Here is a 22,689-nt window from a genome sequence, read left to right as displayed (position 1 = left end):
TTATCGAACCATCAGGCCAGATCAGACTTGAGTAAAAACTGCAGGAATTATCAAGCTATAAAAGGAGACAGATGACCGCACACGAGAATTAATTTCTCCCACGAAACGTTTGATACGGGTATTTGTTGGAGCATTTAACTCCAGCGTGCGGTCTGCACTCTCCTTTTACACTTTTTCCCTACACTTCCAGCACCTGGCTGTCCATTTTTAATGTGCATGTGTTACCTCTACCTTGTAGCAATTATTAGGCTCCCAGTAACCTGGGACATAATCAAATACAAATACAATGGAGAGTTTTGGGACAACTTTAAGATAACTGTAAGATATCCTCAGTCAACCCTCACCATACAGCACCTAAGACCAGTTCAGTTCTGTTTTGGTTCAGAAGGTGTGTAGCGCCAGCAAGAGGGTAATGCAAAGAAAAAGCATGCTGGTGATATTGCTGGCTCTACGCACCTTCAGTGCTAAGTTAGTTCAGCGTGTTGACTGAGCGAAACAACATTTTCCTAATTTCTAGCTTGATTTAGCCATGGCAGTGTGAGTGGGAACAGCTTCAGAATAAGCTAAGTTCTGTTGCACTGGACTGTTTGATGTGCATTAATATAAAGCATTATTTTTGTTTTCCTAAATACCATTAAGGCCACAGTTGGCAGTCCTGGTTGTGTGTTGTGGCTCAGACATTTAGGTTAATTCAGTATACATCCCATGGAAGGGCAAATGTTACAGCAGCTGATATCCCTTTCTGCTGTAAATATTTCCATTTGAGACTACTTCCTTGTGAGCTCCCCCTTGGTGGATAGTGTGAGAAGTGCAATTGATGCCTGTATGCCCAAGGTAACACAAGACCAACTCCACTTGTGTAAAATAGCTACAAACTGCCTAGTTTCAGAACAATTGTTTGTGTGACGTTTCAGAAGAGTAAAGAGAGGTTTGTGTGTTTACATTCTGTTTACAATGGCACAGTTTAATTTCAAAATTTTATATAGATATGTTTATTATTTATGTGTTCATTGACTAAGATGAAATGAACTAACAATTAATGTGTTTTCACCTTTGAAATATAATAGCATAGTTACTTGTTTAGATATGGGTGACTTTGGTCAAGTAGTTAGTGATTTTTATGACAGTTAAGTGACTGTTTTATGTGCCTTTTTATCGTAAAATGCATGGTAACTATTACGGTGTGAAGATGGTCAATGAAATGTGTATTTTTGTATTCTGATGAATTGAATTGTTCAACTTTGTACGTTTTGAGCTGCCTCAATAGGCTGCTGGTTCGTATCTTCCTACTTCAATAAAACTGACTGCAGTCATTGTGTTTCTGTCTGAATTCCTCAAATGTGAAAATATTTGTTACACAGGGCAAACATGGTGTGTGTGTGTGTGTGTGTGTGTGTGTGTGTGTGTGTGTGTGTGTGTGTGTGTGTGTGTGTTTCTTGTCTTAACAATGCACTCACATTTACTTCCATTGTTTCGTTCTCTTTTGTTTCACCAATTTCTTCACTTTCCCATCTCTAAATCTCAGTTTTACTCCAGTTATCTGGCTGAATGACCCACGCAGTCTTTTCGTTTTTGGTTTCTTTAGTAACATTGTGGAAAAAAGAATGACCACACCATAAAACCAAACAAAGGCTTTATAGAGTTTAAGGATTGAGAAAGGTATGCTTTTCCCTGTGTGTTATGGGGTATATATGCTCATGTTGGCATACTGTATGTCACACTGCAATAAATTGAAACAAATGTTTAAAAAGTATATGCAACATGTATTACATTATTATTATTATTATTATTATTATTATTATTATTATTATTATTGTTGTTGTTGTTGTTGTTGTCGTCGTTTGTTCATTTTTAACTCAGTCGACAGCATATCGATCGCTGTTTCTGTGCTCTACGTTTCCCCTTACTGACAGCTCGCTTTCCGAATGTATTGCTTCGGCCTGAATCGTCTGTGTTTGTGAAATGATCTGAGGCTCGGGGAGCTGCAGCGGGTCTGAGGGCAAACGGTGAGAACAAACAGGACAAGCTGCGGATGCTGTGTTATTTAGGAGTAGCATATTGTGGCAGAGTGATAGTGATTGTTGAAAACGTTTTATTTTGTATGTTTGTGCAGGGATGACACATATTTCCAAGTCATATATTGAGTGATAATCAGGCCGCGGCCCTGAAAATATTAGCTAGCTAGCATCTAACTAAATATTGTAACTGTATGTTTGCATAGATTACTGTGTAACTTGCTATCTAACCACTTGCCGGTATTATAATGCTCAGTTAACTTACTGCAAGCTAAAATGTGTAGATGTAGATGATTACGCTCATGGCATAGCAAGCAAATTCCAAACGGGAAGACCCTGAGTTTTCACGAAATCGCACTAAGCAGTGACACGAATTTCCGCTAGGAATAAGAAAAATGCGACATATCGACTTGCCAGCTAGCTGTGGATGTCATTTCTCCGAGTCTGTTTACTAACGCTAATTATCGTAAGAGCCCAATGCAATTCCATTAGCTTGCAAGGTAGCTACAGCATAACAACAATGCGAGCGGTGTATAGCTTGCTTAGTTGTGACACTGATCAGACATTAAGTGATAGCCAGCTGTTTTACTGTACTTAGTAGCTAGCTAGCTAGCGGGCTAGAAAGATTGCAGCCAGCGGTGAATGTCTGGCTAGTGTTACAGATCGTTAGCAGTGCATGGCTAACGGGCTAGGTAACGTTAGCTAGTGATACTAGAAGCAGTGTCGCTGCAGTCGCAAATACATAGTATTTGATGGTTAATGCTGGATAATTAGCTAGCTTTGCACACATAATGGTTAAAACATGTAGGTACATCTAGCTGTCATTTGAGAAAACTGTCACTTTGTGAGAAAATCAAAGAAACACTAGTTAGCTAGCTAGTGTATGTTATTTGGATCCTATGATATTGTGTCGCTTCATGTTCGCTAACGTTACATCCTCATCCGTACACCCGTAACCATCTAGCTTTACAATACGCGTTTAGAGTCTCTGACCTATTTTATCACTAGTGCTTATGTAACGTGTGCCCCACCAGCTGTGCATCTCTTAAGCTGCTTACCATATCCGAGATGATAAACATTTAGACAGTATGTAGCCTGCCATGTTTCTCAGGATGCTGTTGTCGGAGGCGTGTGGTGTTACTCTGCCTTCTATGAGAGGTGTGTTGTTACAAGTATATTTAAGGTAATAATACGCTAATAATATACAATGTCGTCTGTGAGGGATAAGTATGGTTACCTTCTTTGAAAAAATGTGATGCTGCCTGCTGACTTCTCCGTGCTTGTGGTGTGACCGATAACAGGGTGTACCAAATGTTCCTGACTTTTTTTTTATTAATTTGAAATGCCTGCCTCTTCCCACACAACAATAGACACTGTAGATAATGGGATGCGTTTGTCAGTCTTGTCTTTTCTCCTAGGGTTTGGCCTCAATGGAATGTCAGTCTTGAAATGTAATAAACACAGTGTAATCCACGCAAAGCGTGCTTTGATTTTATTTCAGTCAAGTGTCTTGTATGGTTCAAAATCCAGTATGTGGTAGAGATTGTATTTGCACACATGATGTGTCTTTCCAGGTGCTAGCAAGTAGAGCCAAAGGCTTTAACTTTGAGAGGTAGAACTCACTGCTTTCTCACATCACAGAAACTGTATTGTTTACTGACCTTTCAGTCAATGATCGTTGTCATAGCAAAGATCCTCGGCATTGATACAAGTGAATTCCTCTCCTTTTATGGCTTTAAATTCAGAAAGGCACCATAGTGGAAAATTTTATCCCACAATGGTAAATATAATTTAATTAAATATAATTTGAATTTAGATGATAGATGGTGAGATGATGGCAGGTCTTTTATAATATCTGTAATATACATTTGTAAGGTTAGCTTTTTCACAATTATTTGTTGGTGGACCAAATTGCATTTGGTTTGAGCTTTTTCCTAAAGCTGGAGTGTAGCATATAGGCTGCTGTAGTATAGTGCAGAACTGGTATGAATGTGGCACAATCATAGTCTATATGCAGCATGTCCTTTTAGGGCACTACTGTTAGGCCACTTGGTCATTTTTGGAAGCCCTCCAAACCCACCAGAATGAACACTAGAGGCCCTGTGACATTTTTGGATCCAGGGAAAAATGACCATGTTTGATGGTCTGTCTGAACTGCAAAGACCAGACCTTTGAAGTTGCTTTGACAGCTCTCAAGGAGCAGTTCTGAGTTCTCAGAATCCCTCTAAGTTTTGTTCATGTTTTTTTTCCCTCATTAGCTCACTTTTGCTTTTAGCTATGCATAGCCATATTTTTCAAAGATTTCCACCCATTGCAGTTTCTCACATCCAGAAAAGCCTAACACAACAGTGCGATTCTGAAATTAGTTATGATAAATTATTTCTTTTCTGGTAACATGATTATGCTCCTAGAGTTGTGACTTGTGTTGTACACAGAGGTCTCTTGATAATTCTAAGAAAAGAATCAAGCATGTGTTTCCCTGGTCCAGATGGTGCATGGACTTGCTAGCAGTATGTGAAGGATATATTTTTATGGTATGAATTGTTCTAACTAGATAAAAGTCCTGATAGCAGAGTCTGTATTTTATGGTTTATGTTTTATGTTGCCTGATTCCTTTTTAGAAATTCATATTATACCGATTAGTTCTGACAGGCTACATACTGCAAGATGTACATCCTGCTCTTTTTAAAAATGTCTGATTGATTTTATTAGACTCCGAAGCATCTGATACAATAACACAATATTCTGTAACCACTGTATGTATAAACCCCTGATACTTCCTGTACACACTAGGCCCTGAATGGCAGGATTGTGGAAAGCACTCTGCAAGACGGGCAGACAGTGTGAAAACTATCACCTGCTTTCAAGCTGTCACTAGGACCTGCCGTGGGCCAACAGTAGCACTCTGGTCCTGTTAGACGTCTCCTCAGAGCCTCGCTACCTGTATGAGTTGAGCATTGAGACTTGCTTATCACCTCCTTTCCCATTTATTTGTGCCTCTCACTCCAGTGTATTAATGACTGGCTACAGGCCTAAATGTACTTAACTTCATACCTACACAGTATCTCCCCCTTTTTGTTGCCAGCAGTTATATCACCATGTAGCCTTCTGCCAACTGGCTGCCTAATCATACCTTGGCAACATATGCTATTCCTGTTTTGAGGAAAGAACAATACGTTTCGTTTCATGTCAGATAACAATACCCGGCGCCTCACATTGGGCCTTGTTAGCACTTGGATGGGAGACCTTGTGTTAAAAATAGGTTGCTGCTGGGAGTGGTGTTGGTGGGCCAGCAGGGGGCAGTGTTTGCTGTGAACAAAGTAGGAAAACCATTACCCCAACCAATGCTGTTGGAAATGCTTTTTGCTAATGCTAACATTAAACCATTGTCTGACTCACTGTGGTCATTAAAGATCCCTTGGCACCTAGTACAAAGAGTATGGGGGTTCCCCAGTGCCAGGTGTCCTGGCGAAATTCCCGATCCTGCTCTCTAAATCTGGCCATGTAATCATAGCTCCCCAGTTTAATTGGTTAAATAAATCCCTCCCTCTCTACCTCAGCCTTTGTGTGGTGGGAATTCTGGTGCGAAATGCCTGTCGTGGATCACAGAGATGGGTGCTCCACAGTGGTGGTGGTTGAAATTAGTCACCCCCACGGTCAGTGTTAAGCGCTTTGAGGTTCCTGAAAGGGATGACAATGCTCTGTAAATACAGCTCATTAATTCATTGATTCACCATTCACTTCTCCCCGTGAGAAGAGGTGGTAAGCACACGTGTGAATTTGGTAAATCTGCGTCCTCCTTTTACACGCAGATGGTCACTTTCTGTGCATGCAGCCATCTGGATGCACACATGTGATGTAGCCACAGCAATAGGCCTAAAATATTGAATAAACCTCACTGTTGCAGAATATGAAGCATTCCACCCCAGTCTGGGCCCTCAGGCTAGTTTAGGAAAATGTCTCAAAATGTAACCAAATGTGGCAACACAGAACTAAAAATACGTCTGCAACTGTGTTATGTGTCTTAAATCGCACTAGTCAGCTCCAGTGTTGAATTAATTTATTACTGGGATGCACATCTGTGAGATACATGACCCCTCCATTCATTGGTTGATTGGTGCCACGCTCCTGATTTCAGTGTATCAGTGTTGTGTTTCTTTGCTGTCAGCAGGTGAGTGGCCAGGGTCCCGCCCCAGCCCAGCCCAGCCATGGATGCCTGTGCACGAATCAGAGGGGTCCCGCTTAAGACCCGGGCCTCCATCAGGCGAGAGGTCAGTCCTGCTAGATACGAGCCTTTTTCAATCTCGATGGACATGTACTTCATTACTTTTGACATTCTGTTTTCAGTGTTTGTGGTAAGGTAGAGGAATGTTCTTCAGGGATAACTCCCTTAGCTTTATATACTGTAGGCCATGGAATTCATTTTTTTAGGCCTCTGCTACAGTGCACCCTTTTGTATTACTTTATGTAACCTGGCTTTGCTTTCTTTGGTAAGACCATCCAGGAGAGCTCCACTCTGAATGTGAAGAGTCTTCTGAAGAGCAGAAAGGAGCTGTGCAATGTCGTTCTGGAGCTGCCCGGCAGAGACCCAGTGTGTCTGACTGAGGTGTGTAACCCATCTCGCAATGATTCATGCACAAAATATTATTTTACCATCGCTAAGACTGACTACAAAAACACCCCGGGGTAGCAGGTATTTAACACAAGGGCAGTCCTGCTCCTTAGTAACCAAAGTAAGGGATTACAGATGTTCTAAAGTCTCTGGCAACTACAGCAAAGCATAAACACGAAACGCATTAACACCATGTGGAATGAACTGATAAGTGGTTTTAGAGTTGTAGTGGGTAACAACCATACAGATTTAAAGAGTTTCCTAATCTTGATGGGGTTAGCTACAGCTGTGACAGACCACAAGGCTGAGGCTTGCAGTGGTGCTGGATGCTGGAACAGGGTACTGAGCTTATGGTTTCTAACATGGCTTTGTATGTGAGGCTCATAAAGCATGTATAGCTTCTGACCTCTTTTACGGTCACGAAACCCATTATGAGAAGCTTGTATGGGCTTGCTGACAGTGCAGTTGGTGCACAGGAGCAACTTTGGGGTTTCCCATGTCATCCCAGGTGCCCACCATACCCACAGTTGATACACACATCGTCACCACATTCAAAGACAGCAACTGAGGAAAAGTTAGGTGTACCTCCATGTCGCTCATAGTAAGGGAAATAAATACAAACATTGTATGGTGTGTTTCTATGGAACATGATACCTGTGTGTTTGTGACCGTGCGTGTTCAGAAGGCATGAAGGTTTGATTGCTTTCCGTAATTAACCTGCAGTAGCTTGTGATGTTAAAATAGGATATTTGTGTAATTCCTTGAACAATTGCCAAATGTCAGATGGCAGCTGATGATTTATGAGTATTATTTTAAGAATTTGTTGCCCTGAACACATCTTCATTTTGTTTCTTCCCTTAGATTCATTTTGTGTGTTTACCCAGTCATTCCAATGGAGAGAGGCTCACACTACAGGTCAGAGCTTGTCTAATATATTTTAATTGCAGTGCATTCTAAAGGTGCTGCATACTTTGTACTCATGTTTTAAACATTGATCAGCTGATACCTGTTAAATTAAGGTAGACATAAAAACAAATTATTTGGAAGATCAAACCTTTAACTGCTGTAAATTATTGGTTAATGATATGCACGGCATTAAACTGCATAGACATGGAGAGACTGAGGGTATTTCACTATATTTGACCCACAGGCCCTGTCAGATGCCCCAGCTGACTTGATGGAGTTGCTTAAATCACTACATGTCCATAGTCTGAATGACGAAGAGGTGCTGCTGCTCAAAGATTCTAAGAAACTGCTGGAGAAGAAAAGCAGTAATTCTCAGGTGTGTTCTCACGTTTCGTTTACATTACTTTTTACTGAATAATATTTACTTCTCTTAACTGCACTGTGTTGTTGTAGAATCTTTAACTTCCATTTGTGATCGCCACATTGCTTGTGGAAGATGCTTAATTAACTTCACTGCCTAGTTCTTGGCTGACTGACAGCTAATCTGAGTCAGACAGGTGGGATAGAACTTCTAAGTTAGCAACTACAAGGAACATATTGAACCTCAAGGAGAAAGATGCCACATCAAGGCATTACATACTTTCTTCTTCATCATGAAAGTAATGCCAGCTAGTTATACGCTGCAGAGGTTAACCAGGGCACGAGTTTCTGCCAGATATAGACGAGTGGTTCCCTTCTACAGTGGTCTGCCATATTCTACAATGTCATGTCTAAGAATGTCCTAGGCAGTGACATCTGCAAATTAATCTAATATCCTTATTTTCGTTGAGTTGCAAGAACACATGCAAACATGGAAATAGGAATTGCTCCTCACAGACAAACACTATTGAGAGACTCATTAAGGTAAAACTGCAGTGAATATGGCAGAGCATGCACTGTAGCACATTTCAATACTGTAGAGAGGAGCCACCTCAGTCTATCCCAAATGAGAACACTAATGAATGCATGGTGATGTCCAGGCAATGACTCCATGCTACGGTCTGTTCCACAAGTGGAGCTGATGTCCTGTGCTCATCAAATTCATTGCATGAACACACCCACAAGACAGGAGGCAAACCCTTGTTTTTACTTTTAGGCAACTTCTTTTTTTACAATCATTGATTACCGTATGTACCTCAGGTGCTTCCTGGGTCTGCTAACCAGGTACAGAGGTGTGATGAGATATAATCCAAGCATTCGCTGCTTTATTTATTGACTGCAGAGCACGGGGTCGAAAGCCATCTGCGTACTGCGGCACTTCCACAGCCTTCAGAGCAGTGTGGGAAGCACCCTGGGCCTGCTTACCAGGTACATAGCAGGGATACGATACGCCCTGGAGCTGCGGTCTCTGCAGAGGGGCACGTCTGAGGCTGACGATGATGACACCAACCAGTCCGTCTCCTCCATCGAGGACGACTTCGTCACCGCTTTCGAGCACTTGGAGGAAGACGAAACAACAGATTACCCCTGTAAGTGACTTCTCAGATGCGGGGTTTAATTTCTTATGATTTATACTGAATTGTCATTTGGATGGCTAGAAGTAATTAAAACCTATTTTTCTTCTTTTCCTCACAATTTTAACTGGTAGATGAATACAAGATTGATATAATGAAATGTAATTAAAGTTGAACCATTGTTTGGTAAAAACTTTTTAATCTAAAGTTTAATAATATAATCTGCGATTTTGATTCATTAAATAACTGTAAGCACATTTGTTAATTTGTTCAAACAGAAAAAACTACCACTAAAAGCTCTGTTACTGAAACGATCTGTGTACTGAAACCAAGAATGTTTAGATTGCCTGCACTTCAATGAGAAATTACTCTTATTTATTGCGCATTGATGTCACTATATGCAGTGTACTTGTGTGCATTTTTGATATGGGTTGTCTTGTTGTTGGGCAAATTATATTTAGTTGGTGAGATTGCAGTTTCCCCCTAGTGTATAAAATTGACGATTTTACCTTGCTTCCACTTCCTGCTGCCATTGCTAGATGGCAGTGAAAGATTAATTTTCCCAGTCTTTCATATATCCCCCAAAAGTAAATCTTAATCATTGCTTTGTCCTCCATCTTTTACAATGCAAACCTATTTGAATGTAATTCATGCTATTTCAACAAATCAGTAGATAATTCCTTCTCATCTAACATGTCTCCTCCCAAGAAATCTGTCTTAAATGTGTGATTATTAGAAGTCAAACAGGGTTAGAGCTACACATTTTCAACAAAGAGCCACAGCAATGTTTAACATATGAAATATTAATCACATTGAAATACGTTTGTTAATGTGTTTTTCTCATCTCTAAGCTTCTACTGTGTACAACCAGCGGAACCAGCGTGATGTGGCCTCTCAGACTGTCCCCTCCCGCTCCAAAGACAAGAAGGGCTCTCGGATTATCATTAGCTCATTCCCCAGGAAGCCCTCGTCCAAGCGAGCCTCCTCTCCTGAAGTGTCAGTGTCAGTTCAGAGCTCAGCAACAGCATGGTCTTCAGGTCCCAGGAGCCAGTGGAGCATCTACATGTCAAATAGTCCAGAGAAGGGTCGCGGTGTGTCCACCTCCCTTACAGAATCCGATGAGTCTAACTGCTCAAGCCCCAGTCCCATAATCTTCCTGGACGAAGTAGGTTATCAGAAGAGCCTAAAAGCAAAGCTTGAAATTCCCACAATTCCTGTCCTCAAAGACGGAGTGGAGGACTCGGATTCAGAAGTGAGCGAGTTTTTTGATAGCTTTGATCAGTTCGATGACCTGGACCCAACCCTGGAGAGTACCTCCCAGGAGCCAATCTCAACCAGCCAGACACACAAAAAGAAGCTCCCCGCGGGCTGTAGTTCCAAATACGTTCCCAGGGGCGGCTCAGCAACAGCCATGAACCCTCAAAGGTTTGACCACCCAGTTCCTCCTGCCAACATCAGGAAACCCACTCCGCTCAAACCAGGATCAGCGTATGGTGCCAACGCTGATGTCCCTGACTCTCCACGGCAAGTGAGGACGTATGGAGAAGAGACCGGGGCACTCTTCAGTCCAGTCAGCTCGTCGGCTTTTAGCCCACTAGGTGAAGGCAGTACCTTGGAGTATTTTTGGAAAGCAGAAGGAGACGGCTCAGAACTCCGCAAACCTCAGGACCTTTGCGCACTGTATAAAACGTACTCTGATTTCGCAAACAACATGTCAAAGGAAATTCTTGCTTCAGTCTGCGGGTATTCGTCTCCAGTCGATATGAATGTCAATAAGAACCTGAGTTGCGTTTGTCATAAAGAGTTTAAAAATGTCAGCGGTTATCTTATGAAATTGTCTGACATACAGGAGACAGTTACCATATCTAAGTCGGAGAAACCACAAACGCTAACTGACGGAATACAGAGGTTTGCCACAGACTTAGTGGAAAAGAGCCTTGGGAGTGCCTTCAGAGATCTACAAAAAGGAGTATCCTCTTGCACCACTACACTGTGCCATCTAGCTGCAAGGCTAACCTCGTCAGTGTTTCAAATGGCCTTTCATGAGATTGGCATGAGACATGCATATGTATTAAAAGAACGTGCCATAAATGGTTTGGCTGGGTTCCTGGTTGGGGAAGCTTTGTCCGAGGCCCTTGAAGAGTTCCGCTTTGTGAAAAAGCAGATTTTCAACAACACGGTCACCCGGTTTGCAGCAGATCTTGCAGAAGAGTTAGTGTTTGAAGGGATCATGGAGGTTTGCCAGTTCTCACACCCGTCCACACCCTCAACTTCAAGTAATTGGTCCTTTGAGCAAGAGGAGGAAGTGGTTTCTTCATATGCCTCAGATCTCTCAGAGTCTGTTCTCCAAGAGGCATTCATTGAGCTTTCTCAAGCTGAGGTGACCTTCACGACACAGGCGGCTATCAGCGTGTCTCTGGACAACATTCACTACGTTAGTGCTGAGGATACCTCTCAGAGCACAAAGACTTGCAATGCTGCCATGAATTACTTAGGATCGTCATGCACACCTGAACTTCTCAGCGCATCAGAAAATCGCTGCACTATGAAAAAAGCTTTGCTCTGCATGTCTGGTATTGCCAGCTGTGTTCCAGCACCTGTGGCTGGGAAAGGCATCTCCCACTTTCAGGACCCAGCAGATACTTGTCAGTATAAATCCAGTACTTGCTATACATCACAGACTAGTCCCAAGAAAAGCAGCTGTTCTGAACAGAGACTGCTGACAACATCAGCTTTGGACATATCCACTGCAACACAGACAGAATTGCAAGCTCCTGGTGAAAGCAGAGGACCACATGATGGGACTTGCGCCCTCAAAGCAGGATCAAGCTTTGAGCCCAGTGAGAATGTTTCTGAAGCTGCATCATCAAGAAAGACCCATTTCCAGAACTTCTCCGGGAACATGGTTGACTTGATCGTAAGTGAAGCTTATGATCTCATGAGCACTTCAAAAGTGAAGAAGACAGTGGAAGAATGTGCTGGCTATCTGAGCAAGAAAATAGGAGGTTGCATACCTTCGTCAGGTCAGGCTGAGTCTCCTAATCTAGTCAGCGAAAATATCATGGTGTCCAATGACAAGCAGTTATGTGTAAAAGGAGGTTCGGACATCTCATCCCTTAAAGCAGACGAAGGGTCTCTGCTTGAGAAGAATTCAGGAGTGCAGATTGAATTGGAAGAGCCTATACGCCATTGTTCAGTATCAGAAGATAAACGAAAAGATTCTGCCTACCTAAGGAAGGGAAGTATTAACAATCAGAGCTCCCATTTTCCCCTGCAGCCTTCCTTGAAGAAAGATGTCTGTGAAGTGGGCTTTAGCGGTCTACATCAGTTCAGAGAAGTAGCCACTGAAACGCGCGCCTCATCGATGAAGGACACATTAGAGGTGCCAGGATTTGAACCGGCTGGACGGGGTGTCAGAAAGATGGTCCCGGAAGAGGCACTCAGCAGCACTGGAAGGAAATGGAATGGAGTCCCAGGCACTCCACCGCCCTCTCCACAGCAGCCTCAACTGGTCTCTCAGGAGAAGCAGTTCAAGCAGTTCTCAAAGAAACTGAAAGGCAAGCTTGCCAAGGAGTTTTCCCCTGCCACCCCACCGTCCACACCGCAGTACCAGCCCACCCCTGGTCTGACAGAAGCTGGTGCCGACTCTGAGAAGGCCGACTTCATGCAGAAGCTCATGAGGTCTCTTTCTGAGGAAGCTGGAAGTAACGAGGATGAGGAAGACTGGAGAAATAACGGCTTCCAGTCTGGAATTCAAGATGAAGAGACTTTTCCGGAACGAAACCTTCCCTCGCAAACTGACCATAAAATGATGCAGAAGGGAGCTCTCCGTTATGCAGAGCGCTTAGCATATCACATTGTGTCTATGGCTACTGAAATGGACACTCTTAGCTCGGAAGAAGGAAGGAAGTCTGAGGACAAGGAACACAAGCCCAGCCCTTTTGAGCGCAGTGCACGTTTTTCAGAGCAGACGTTACGCTCTTTATGGACCTATGCTGGGGAAATGGCGGGGGAGGTGATCAATGATGTGAAAAAGATGGTGAGTTCTAATCACTGCAGGCACAAAACTATCAAGAGCAGCAGAGGAGAGTCTGCAGAATGTCCCAAGCACTTAAACTATAGAGAATGTAGATTAAACAGCCTGGCCGACCAGTGGTCCAGTGAACTTATGACTTCAGTTCTAAGCCTCCATAGCTCTGGGTCAAGTGGGTTGTCATCTAAATTCCCTAGCTGTGAGAGTGTTACCGATGAGTACGCTGGGTACCTCATCAGGGTTCTGAAGAGGGAAGGGGGCAGCAGGGAGCTTGTTTTGGATCAGTATGCCAGTCGCCTTGCTTACCGATCTATCAAGTCCGGACTGGCGCAGGCTGCAAGGAAGATTAAGCAGAGGTCCAGTGCTAGGGCTCATGCTTTCAGGAGCTTGAATCATGGTAGCACCCAGGAGGGATGGAAGAGATTTGCCATAGAGACACCCTCAACTGATGCTAGTGTGAAGGTATCCCCCTCCAGTGACACTGTCCAGTGTACGTGCCAGAAGACCAGAGATGTGAGCAGCGCAGAATGCATGGAACTTGTTAACTTTGCAGAGTCTTTGGCTTATAGCATCACTTGTGACGTCACAAGGAAGCTCAGATTGTCATCGGTTCGACTCCCTAAATCCCTCACTGATTCCTGCCTGTACAAAAAGGCAAAGCTGGGAGACATGCCAGAGAAGCTCATCAAAACCACATGTTCAGGTCCATTACTGCCTTACACAGAGAAAGACAAACAATATCACAGCACTGGCAGCTTAAATGAGGGGAATTACAGCGATGGTGTTATGCAAGTCATTGAGCGCTATGCAAGGAAAATTGTTGATGATACTTTAGAAATGACATTGGCAACAACAGGCTATCCAACTATAGAAGACAAAATCAGCTCGGATAGAAATTTATACGCCGAAAAGCTTTCCAAAGCTGTACTGAGCTCTGCCCTAGCTGCAAAAGCCTGCCGCTACTGCGCCATCAAGGAGCGTCCATTTTGTAACCATGTCGGTGGGCAGAACTTCCAGGAGGTTCACAGGAAGAAAAGGCAGGACGGTGAGGCATTGTCTGATAGCTGCTGCAACAGGACAAGAGCCTGTCTGGAAATTCCAAAGATTCACATTGATTTGGACAAGAGGGCCAGCTTTGCGGAAGAGATGGTGTCGTCCGCGATCGAGAAGGCAAGGCGGGAGCTGAGCAGCACCAGCCTGAACGCAGACAGCGGGATTGGACACGACGGCGCAAGCTTCGCAGAGAGCCTGACCACAGAAATCATGGCATCCGTCATGTCTAACGTCTGCCAGGCCATTAACATCAGGTAAAACTATACCTGTGTTTCTGGTAAAGTTCCTCTTGATACATTTTTAAATCCCTTTGGTGTAGAGATATGGAAGTTCATTTTATTATCAATAATTACTGATGACATTTTTATGTTCACAGAGGCACATGTAGTGTTAGGTTACTTTGATCAGTTTTGATTAAAGGTGCAGAATTATTTGTAATTTTAATCGTTTACTGTTTCAGCTATAAGCAGATTATGCAAATACACACAAACACACAAACAGACTTTTAACATAGCTGTTTAGAAAAGCTGAGTCTGACAGATTCAAATACCGGACAGGTCAAAATTTACATCAGAACTTGACACTTCGGTGTTTTTATACCTGTCTTTCTGTCACGTAAAAAAATGCCGCAGCTTGCCTGAGAGAAATGCTCAGCCAAACCATGTACAGCCAGTAAAAGAGGCATTACAGTGACTGGCTAGGCTTTGAATTTGGTGTTGGTAACCCCAGCGCTGTGTGCCGCGTGTGCTTCAGCTCCCCCGGGAGAGAGAGGACGCACACGTCGGAGTCCACCGTGAGCCAGCAGCCGAGTCTGAGCGCGGGGGACGACAGCATCGGCAGCTGGTCCAACCTCAGCTTCGAGGACGAGCACCCTGATGAGAGCAGCAGCTTCCTGCACCTGAGCGACAGGTAGGCTGGCTGTCTGATATAGCCTTCATGATGATGACCTTTTCGCTACAGTTACACCCAGTAACAAAGTCCTCTTAACCTAAAACCCTAAAACCTAAACAACTTTTTAACATGAGGTGCTCTTTTTTATAGTTAGTGAGAGCTAGTGTGTGACATTAGCTTCAGGGCTTCCCTCATGTTGGTCATCGTGGGGTTAAATGGTAAAAACTGCTCAAAAGACTGTACTTTTCTGCTAATGATTCACCTCTTGTTTCATCCACCCTGTTGTCTCTTGCACACACCCATTCACCACTGTGTGTGGCTCAAATTTGTGTTGAAGTAGACTGCTGGAATGAATTAACAGAAGAATGAATGCATTAGTCTGCCGGCTTGGTGCTGTTTGAGGGTGACACAGACCCTGAAGTCCCATTTTTAAAAAGGGTCAAGAGGGTAATGCCTCAGCCAGCAGCACTGTCTCTGCCTCAGTCTTTCCTTAGAGAAAGTTGTTATTACTCCCAGGGCATTAAACAGCGTAACTAATGGCATCAATCTAAACCGTTCCTGTATAGTTGATTGGTTACAGAATTCCTTGCATTCTCTACACACCTCATATCCCAGATTATCCCTACAATACACAAAGCTCTCAATTGACCTTTTATGGTTAAATAAATAAATACCCAGTGACACAGAGTTGAGATCATAAAACAAGTTTGTTCATGTTTTCCATCAGTCTATTGTTTTTCAAAAAACTATCGCTCTCTTTGTTATCATTGGGTTTGTTGGAAAATATGTGGTTTGGGTACATAACTTTTAATGGTAAAAACATGTCTATTGTAAGTCAGTTTTTATTCATATTTAATCATAAGTATCACATGATGCTATGTTTACTCTAAATGTCAGTGTTTTCTCACATTTTTGTTTGCCATGTTCTTCCAAGTGCCACTAAAATTGAAAACAGATCATATTCTCAGTAAATAGGTGTTTTTTTTTTACTGTGAAACTTCTGTTCTTTATCTGTGTTTTGAATTGTGATTATGATCAGTTGTAAACAGCTCATAGCTGCTTTCTCTTGAATTTAAGACTGGAATTTGATTAGCTTTTGACCTCATCTGAGAACCGGATTCATTCAGTATTGCAGTTAAGGTTAAGATATTGCCAGCACGCTCACAAAAAACAGATTTTACATTATAGATATTAATGGGCTCATCAGAGCATCAGAATATTTTTCAGGTGTTAATAAGTTTTATCTCTTAATAACAATGCTGCAAATGTGCACAGATCTTCATAGTCCATCATGTTTAATTGATTACAATGAAATCAAACACTTTTAGACAGCTTTTGATCAGCCAGTGGGGTATAATATAATCAATCCAGCCTTTGAAGGTTGCCTGTTGAACAGTCGTCTGACCTCAGAGAAGTATATTCCACTTAATGTGTATTCCAAGGCTTACTGATTAAATACACAAATTATGAATATGTTAGCATTACCCAGAAGAAACACTTATCTTAAGGCTCTTAAGGTTAGGAATAGGTTGAGAATAAGTGGATGTGGCACCAACTCACTAACTGTGGAGCTAGCTGTATGTCAGTAACCTTTTTACCTCATTTGTTGTTGGCCAGTAGTATACTGTTGCTTTTGAGGTAAAGAGTGGAGGTAGATGTACTTGTAATGTTAATTACAAGTACCTTTAATCACTGTTGAAACTGCTCTGCCACCTGCTATCCTACCAGCTTTACGCAGGACTCAGAAGCTACTACATTCAGCTTTGCTAGGCTAAATGGCAAGCAGTCTGTTCGCAGACAGTGTTATCGCATTGTGCTGTGTAGCGTTAAGAAGCAGGATTCATAACCAAAAGGTTGCTGGTTCGATTCCCTGCAGGGGCACTGCTGTTGTACCCTAGGGCAGCGTTTATCAAACCTCTCCTGGAGTACCACTTGTCCTGCATGTTTTAGATCTCCCCCTGCTCCAACACAGCTGATTCAAATGGTCACCTCGTTTTGAACTCCTGAAGCTGCCTTATAACAAACTGATCATTTGAATCAGCTGTGTTGGAGCAGGGAGAGATCTAAAACACGCAGGACAAGTGGTACTCCAGGAGAGGTTTGAGAAACGCTGCCCCAGGGCAAGAGACATAACCCACAGTTTACCTCGGTAAATATTCAGCTGTGGATATCAAACGCATAACAGTTATAACCTGCTATGTGAGATGCTCTGGATAAGAGCATCTGCTAAATGGCTACAATGTAATGTAATGCTGAGTCTTTCTCTTCTCTCCTGGCAGTAATGGGAACAGCAGCAGCTGGAGCAGCCTGGGTTTGGAGGGAGAGGCTTGCGAGGAGTGCGCATCCCTCTCCCCATCAGACAGGTTGGTCCAGCGCGCCAGACGGAGCACGGTCGGCATGGGCCTGGCCCACCCTGACGCAGCGACTCGTAGCAATAACCGCATGATGTCAGGGCTTTGATCAACAAGCGCCGCAGCGTGGCTGTGTCTATGGCAGCCTTTCTCTCCTCGAGGCTGAGCTCTCCGCTTAGATGGGAATTAGTGAATGGAGCCAGTGTGTGTTCGCAGGTCGTAAAGTGGTGGGTGTAGGGAAGGGTTGGGGTGCTTGTTTACTCATCCCGCTGGCATTGTGTGCGGTCGCGACTGTGGCGAGGGCTCTGGCGCTCTCCGCTGCGCACCGCATGCTGCGGCGGTGAGTGATGCTGGGGGACACTCGCCCCGCTTCCCGCTAAATTGCGCTCCAGAGGGCAAGTTAGTCATTAGGATGGCAACGCGATGAAGAGGCTTAATAAGAAATTCAATCAACGAGGTGTGCTGGCGTCTGTCGCCTGCGGCCTGTTGCCTGTTGATGTAAGGCGAAATTACAAAGGCGGCACGAGGGGGAGGAAAATCCAGAAGAGGGGAACTTGCTCTGCCCTCTGAGTCAGAGTGCCTTCCATTGGCCATGGCGTGACAGATTGAAAGCCCTGGAGCAGGTCAACGTGAGGATCAGGCATATGGGGAGATGCGCTTCTTCTGTGTCTGTATGCATACACAGGAGTTTTGAATTTAACCCCGTAACCTCAGATTAACCTTGTAACCTCATCAGATGTGTCACTCTGCAGTGATGTTCTGTCACATGTGTCTCCTCTTTTGGCAGCAACGGCACGGAGGAGAAGGAGACAGAGACCAAGGAGGGCTTAGATGGTAATAATTTACATTCATGCCTGCATTTCATCGATGGCCAGTTGTTGTGTTTTTTTTTCTGTAATGCTACACTCTAACAGCAGGGGTAGGCACAGGTCAGAGGATAGGTGCATCCCCACTGATGTCAGCAAGGGACTTCACAGACCCCTCACAACACAACAGAGCATCACAGTGTAGAGACGAGGGAACCCTGACTGCCCACCCCTGTTCCCAGGTGGAACAAAGCCAGTGTGCTCCACTGCTGTGGGCTCCTGGTCAGTGTCAGCAGAGGACACGACCGGTGTCAAACTGGAGCAGTAGGACCCTGCTTGTGCTTGAGACAAGCGTTTTCACTACCCTTCACACACATTTTTGTTCTGCCAAGGTCATACCATCTAAGAATTGAACTGAATAGCACGTTTAAATCACGCAAAAATTCAGGGACAAAGCCCAGTGTGGTTTGACCGAATAGAACCTTTTGTTACATCCACTTTAGTGCTGAATGTTAGATGGAGGGGAATTCAGGCCTTCGGAACAAAGCTGGGCTAGCCAGTGTCCATAATGCCGTCTCCTGGGGTGAGGGCGAGCCGTGAGAGAGGGGCAGGGGTCAGCGGTTGTTTGTTTGTCTGACAGGGCCACGGCACGTGGAGGCAGAGCTTGGGATGCTGGTGGTAAACACAGACCTGAGTGAGCAGGCGCTGGACCCACAGGTGAGGGCGGTGCTCCAGTGGATCTCCGCCTCCCACTGCGACCTACCCATGGTGCACCTCGGCCAGGCAGCTGACAGTGAGCTGGAGCTGGTGAGTACACCACTGTACATCAGGATGGTTCACACTTTAACACTGGGATAGGACACACTTATTGTTACGTCCTTAAAGTTAAAGACTCTAGATACACAGCTATACTCATGGACAACACACAGCTGCACACAAGGACAGACACTCGGGATACACATGTACTTCATGACAACACTTGGGCAATATACAGGTCCTTCAGTTTGTTGTGCTGGTCAGTGAATGTTAACCCACTGCAGTCCTAAAGGACAGCATTGCCTCTCACTGGAAGAGGCGAATCTAACCCGGCTGACCAGCTGCCCCTCTGTCCCCCTCGCAGCTGCCAGCGGTGCTGCAGAAGGTGAAGGAGAGGGGCTGGAGAGTGGGAGAGCTTCTGCGGGCGCTCCTCACCTACTGCGAGGAGCCGGAGCCAGAGAGACGCCGCGGACAGCCCCTCTTCCAGTGGCTGCTGGAGCGCACTTAGACCCCCGTGACCCGTAACGCCAAGGTTAGCCACTGCTCTGAGTGTCCTGCAGTAAGTCAAAGCTAACAGCAGCGTTAACCATGAAGCTCCCCGTCACTGTGCAGTGATGTGCCACGCATCTGCCAAAAGAAGTGTTTGTCCGTAGTCTCGTCCCTCTACCAAGGGGATGGTCAAAGGAAGCGGCCACCTGCTCTCGTATTGGGTGTACTAGAAGAAGCCGCTGCCCATTCTCGTATTGTGTGCTTTGACTTTAGACAGCCTTTTATGTTTTCGCTTAAGTTCCGTACACCTTCTGGTCTTTTGTGTTACTGTCTTTTTTTTCTTGTACTATAGCGTACAGCACGTATCCACATCAGTGTGTGATCTTTCCCGGCCATGCCTGCATTGTGTTGTCACACCCTGTTCGTGCGTTGTTAAAGACTCGGCGGTGTGAATGAGACATTGTTTTCCGTCACGGAATCCCCCATCGCTTGGAGGAAGACCACGTTACCTTCATATCTCTCTCCTCTGCGGGGTTGTTCACACATGCTCAAGGACCAACCCAGCAAACCTTCACTGCTTCCAACATGTGGGTGGAAGGAATTTGGGGAAGTTAGAGTCTATGGAGTAAAACAAGGAAGGATTATGGAAAGTACAGCAGTTATTTGACACAACTGGTTGGATTTGGTGGATCGCTTGAGTCAGGGAGCGAATAGCGTTGCTTATTTTCTGTTAGGTTCTCTCATTTGCTCATTTCAGCAAGGAACTGACTGTTTGTGCACCGTATTGATGTGAATGGGATCAATGTTCTGTGCTTTCAGTACCGTTTCTTTCAATGGATAAGCATTATGGCATAACACAAGAGCATAGAACATTGACAGTTATTTCAGAGATATATAGATTTATTTCAGTTAACAAACAAATGTTTACAGCACATATACAATGCAATCTAAGAAAGCCTCTACACTGTGCTTATACTGTTTATAGTCTATATGCCTTTAAGAAAAATATCTCCCGTGTCATTAAAAGCTAGGAAGAAAGTCACTGCACAAAATGCCCTAAGGCATTGGGGGTGGTAATTAACATGATCCAGGAGAGAATGGCATTTAGAAAAGGTGCCAGTTTACTTGGGGCAAAATGTGAGTTGTGCTTTATAATGCAGAGAAATTTATTCCTGGTGATTGACTTCATTTTCCTTTAGACTTGAGGCAACATGGACTTATCACTCTGTATGACCAACCTTTCTATTCAGTGCTGTGTCCTCACGTGGGAAGGGTCCAGTCTTGCTGTGATGCTAAATTAGCAACACGTCAGTAAAATCACAGCAAAGCTAGCGCAGCACATCTGATCAGCATGTACACACCTCCCAGCGGCAGTCGGTACTCCAAAATTTCACCACTCCTCTATACACGGTTTATAAAAGGCAAACCTCACTTTTGGGGAGAATGGTATGGATGTAAGGACACATCCAGGTGTGACAGGGTTGTGCTGCCCCCAAAGCAAAGCCGGACTTCAAGCTCATCCGTCCCAAAGTACACTAATTGTCGGGAAGCCAGTGAACCCGTCTTGTGTAAAATACCTCAAAACTCTTAACCAGTATTTACGTTTCTTAAGAGAATAGTGGAACAGTGTCAAAGAATCATGATATCACAGGAGCAAGCAGGGTGAGGTAGGGGCTAGGTCACTGACCTCTGACCTCTGTGGGTCGTATGTTTGAGTCTTGGATGGGACTCTGCCTGGTACTTTTCCCAGTTGCTCCACAAAAGTCCATCCAAAAGGATGCTAAATTGTTAGTTATCCTAGAAATGTTGCGCAAATACAAGATTAGATGTAATGACTGTATTTATCTTTGGTGTATACGGATAGACCATACACAGTTGTTCTCTTGGGTGTTTTTTGCATGCCATAATCCCATTGCCAAGATTGTACACTTCTGCAGCGCCATTTTATCTTCATTTGTTTGCATTATTTAAAGACAGTATGGGCTGCTAGTGGTCTTAGTGATATCGCTAGGCAACTGTTACCGTGTGCTCTCTCTGGCAGGGAACCATTCTTGGTGTGGCATGTGCTGACGGCGTATTGTGATTTGATGAAACTTGATATTTTTAACAAAAGTGAAGTACACAGGCCATGAATAATCCAACACTAATGCTACTACAGTATTATACCATGTAACCCATCTTAAAAAACAGAGGTTTATGGGAAAAATAGTGGTCTACATTGCATTTTCAAACCATAATACTGACAGTGTTGTTTACTATTAGCAGTCATTCTGTCCACACTAATATAAGAGGGAAGAGTATAACACAGAAGGGCATGCACATTAATTGCATGCACCTGGATTAGAAAAGATTCCAAAATTTCCAATAAATCTGCATTTTAAATGCCAGACTTGGACATGGGACAGGGACTAAATGGTCTTGGTAAATGTTTAAAAAATATGTGGAACCAGGAGCAAATAAAGTGACCTCACAGGATTTCCTGTGATGAGAAAAGAGCAGTCAAACAATGAGCAGCTGAAGCTCATAATACTGTGTTGTGATATAGTGGTCCTTTGAATCGGCCCGACAGATGAAGTAATACTTCTGGTTGTTCTCTTGCTGTATGTGTCAACAGGACGTATGAGTTCTGCCCTCTTGTACGTAGTCACTTTATTTTTTCTACCATTTCATTGTGTACATTCCGATCCTAAAAAAAAAAAAAATGACCCAATGCTATTTTGTGCTATTTAAAACTGAATGTGTTCTAGATTTGCCTCAGTAGTGTATAAAATATATTTTGTTACTTGTGCAGTGTTATTCTCATCCAGTTACACATTGTAGAAGGCAAATAATATGTACTGTATACTGACTTCTATATTTTTCCTGCTTATTTGTATAATCTTGCCAAATAAAATATTTAATGATGTACGTAAGTTATAAAAGTGAGTGCACTACCTGTCCTTTAGTGATACTGCTCTTTAGTTTACAGATTGTAAGCTTGAAGCACTATATTTGCAATTGTAAAAGCTGTGGCTAAGAATAAAGCTTTTTTTCACGTGTACAATGTTCTTGTAATTCTTTGTTCTCTTACAGAGTGCCAATTCACCAAAACATATTTTAAAATACAGGGCTAACTGTAATGAATCTCGGGTTGACCCTGTTAGTATGGAGTGCACCTCAGTAAATAACTGGGCTCAGATTGAGTCCTCACACACAGACCAGATGACTCCTCCTTGCACTAAACAGAAGTGTGTAACAACTGCCCCCTTGAGGAGACTAAAGTTGGTGACCAAGTTAAACTGACA

General features: G+C 43.7%; 1 protein-coding gene across 2 annotated transcripts; it reads left to right on the top strand.

Annotated features, from left to right (window-relative positions):
* Positions 1-1,948: 1,948 nt before the first annotated feature.
* On the top strand, positions 1,949-21,469 carry LOC118788864 (A-kinase anchor protein 11-like). Of its 2 annotated transcripts, XM_036545028.1 has the most exons (12): positions 1,949-2,006; positions 6,187-6,286; positions 6,511-6,621; positions 7,489-7,542; positions 7,778-7,909; positions 8,795-9,041; positions 9,878-14,366; positions 14,866-15,021; positions 17,283-17,366; positions 18,142-18,188; positions 18,801-18,967; positions 19,281-21,469. In XM_036545028.1, the coding sequence occupies exons 2-12, from the start codon at positions 6,224-6,226 to the stop codon at positions 19,422-19,424; spliced, it is 5,694 nt and encodes a 1,897-aa protein (XP_036400921.1). In that variant the 5' UTR covers positions 1,949-2,006; positions 6,187-6,223; the 3' UTR covers positions 19,425-21,469. The 2 variants fall into 2 exon arrangements, with proteins under 2 accessions (XP_036400921.1, XP_036400920.1); XM_036545027.1 differs by lacking the exons at positions 1,949-2,006; positions 6,187-6,286; positions 6,511-6,621; positions 7,489-7,542 and having other exon boundaries at positions 7,791-7,909; positions 19,281-19,448; positions 19,758-21,469.
* The last annotated feature ends 1,220 nt before the right edge of the window (positions 21,470-22,689 follow it).

Source organism: Megalops cyprinoides, chromosome 14 (genome assembly GCF_013368585.1).
Source record: "Megalops cyprinoides isolate fMegCyp1 chromosome 14, fMegCyp1.pri, whole genome shotgun sequence".
Lineage (NCBI taxonomy): Eukaryota > Metazoa > Chordata > Actinopteri > Elopiformes > Megalopidae > Megalops > Megalops cyprinoides.
The sequence above is the reverse complement of the archived record's forward strand: the minus strand, read 5'-3'. Positions and strand labels throughout refer to the sequence as shown.

Excerpts from the sequence above, each read along its gene's own strand:
- LOC118788864 (XM_036545028.1), top strand. The coding sequence starts at position 6,224 with ATGGATGCCTGTGCACGAATCAGAGGGGTCCCGCTTAAGACCCGGGCC. Across the intron at positions 9,042-9,877 it reads CGAAACAACAGATTACCCCT|CTTCTACTGTGTACAACCAG; the intron begins GTAAGTGACTTC and ends CTCATCTCTAAG. Across the intron at positions 18,189-18,800 it reads GACCAAGGAGGGCTTAGATG|GGCCACGGCACGTGGAGGCA; the intron begins GTAATAATTTAC and ends TTTGTCTGACAG.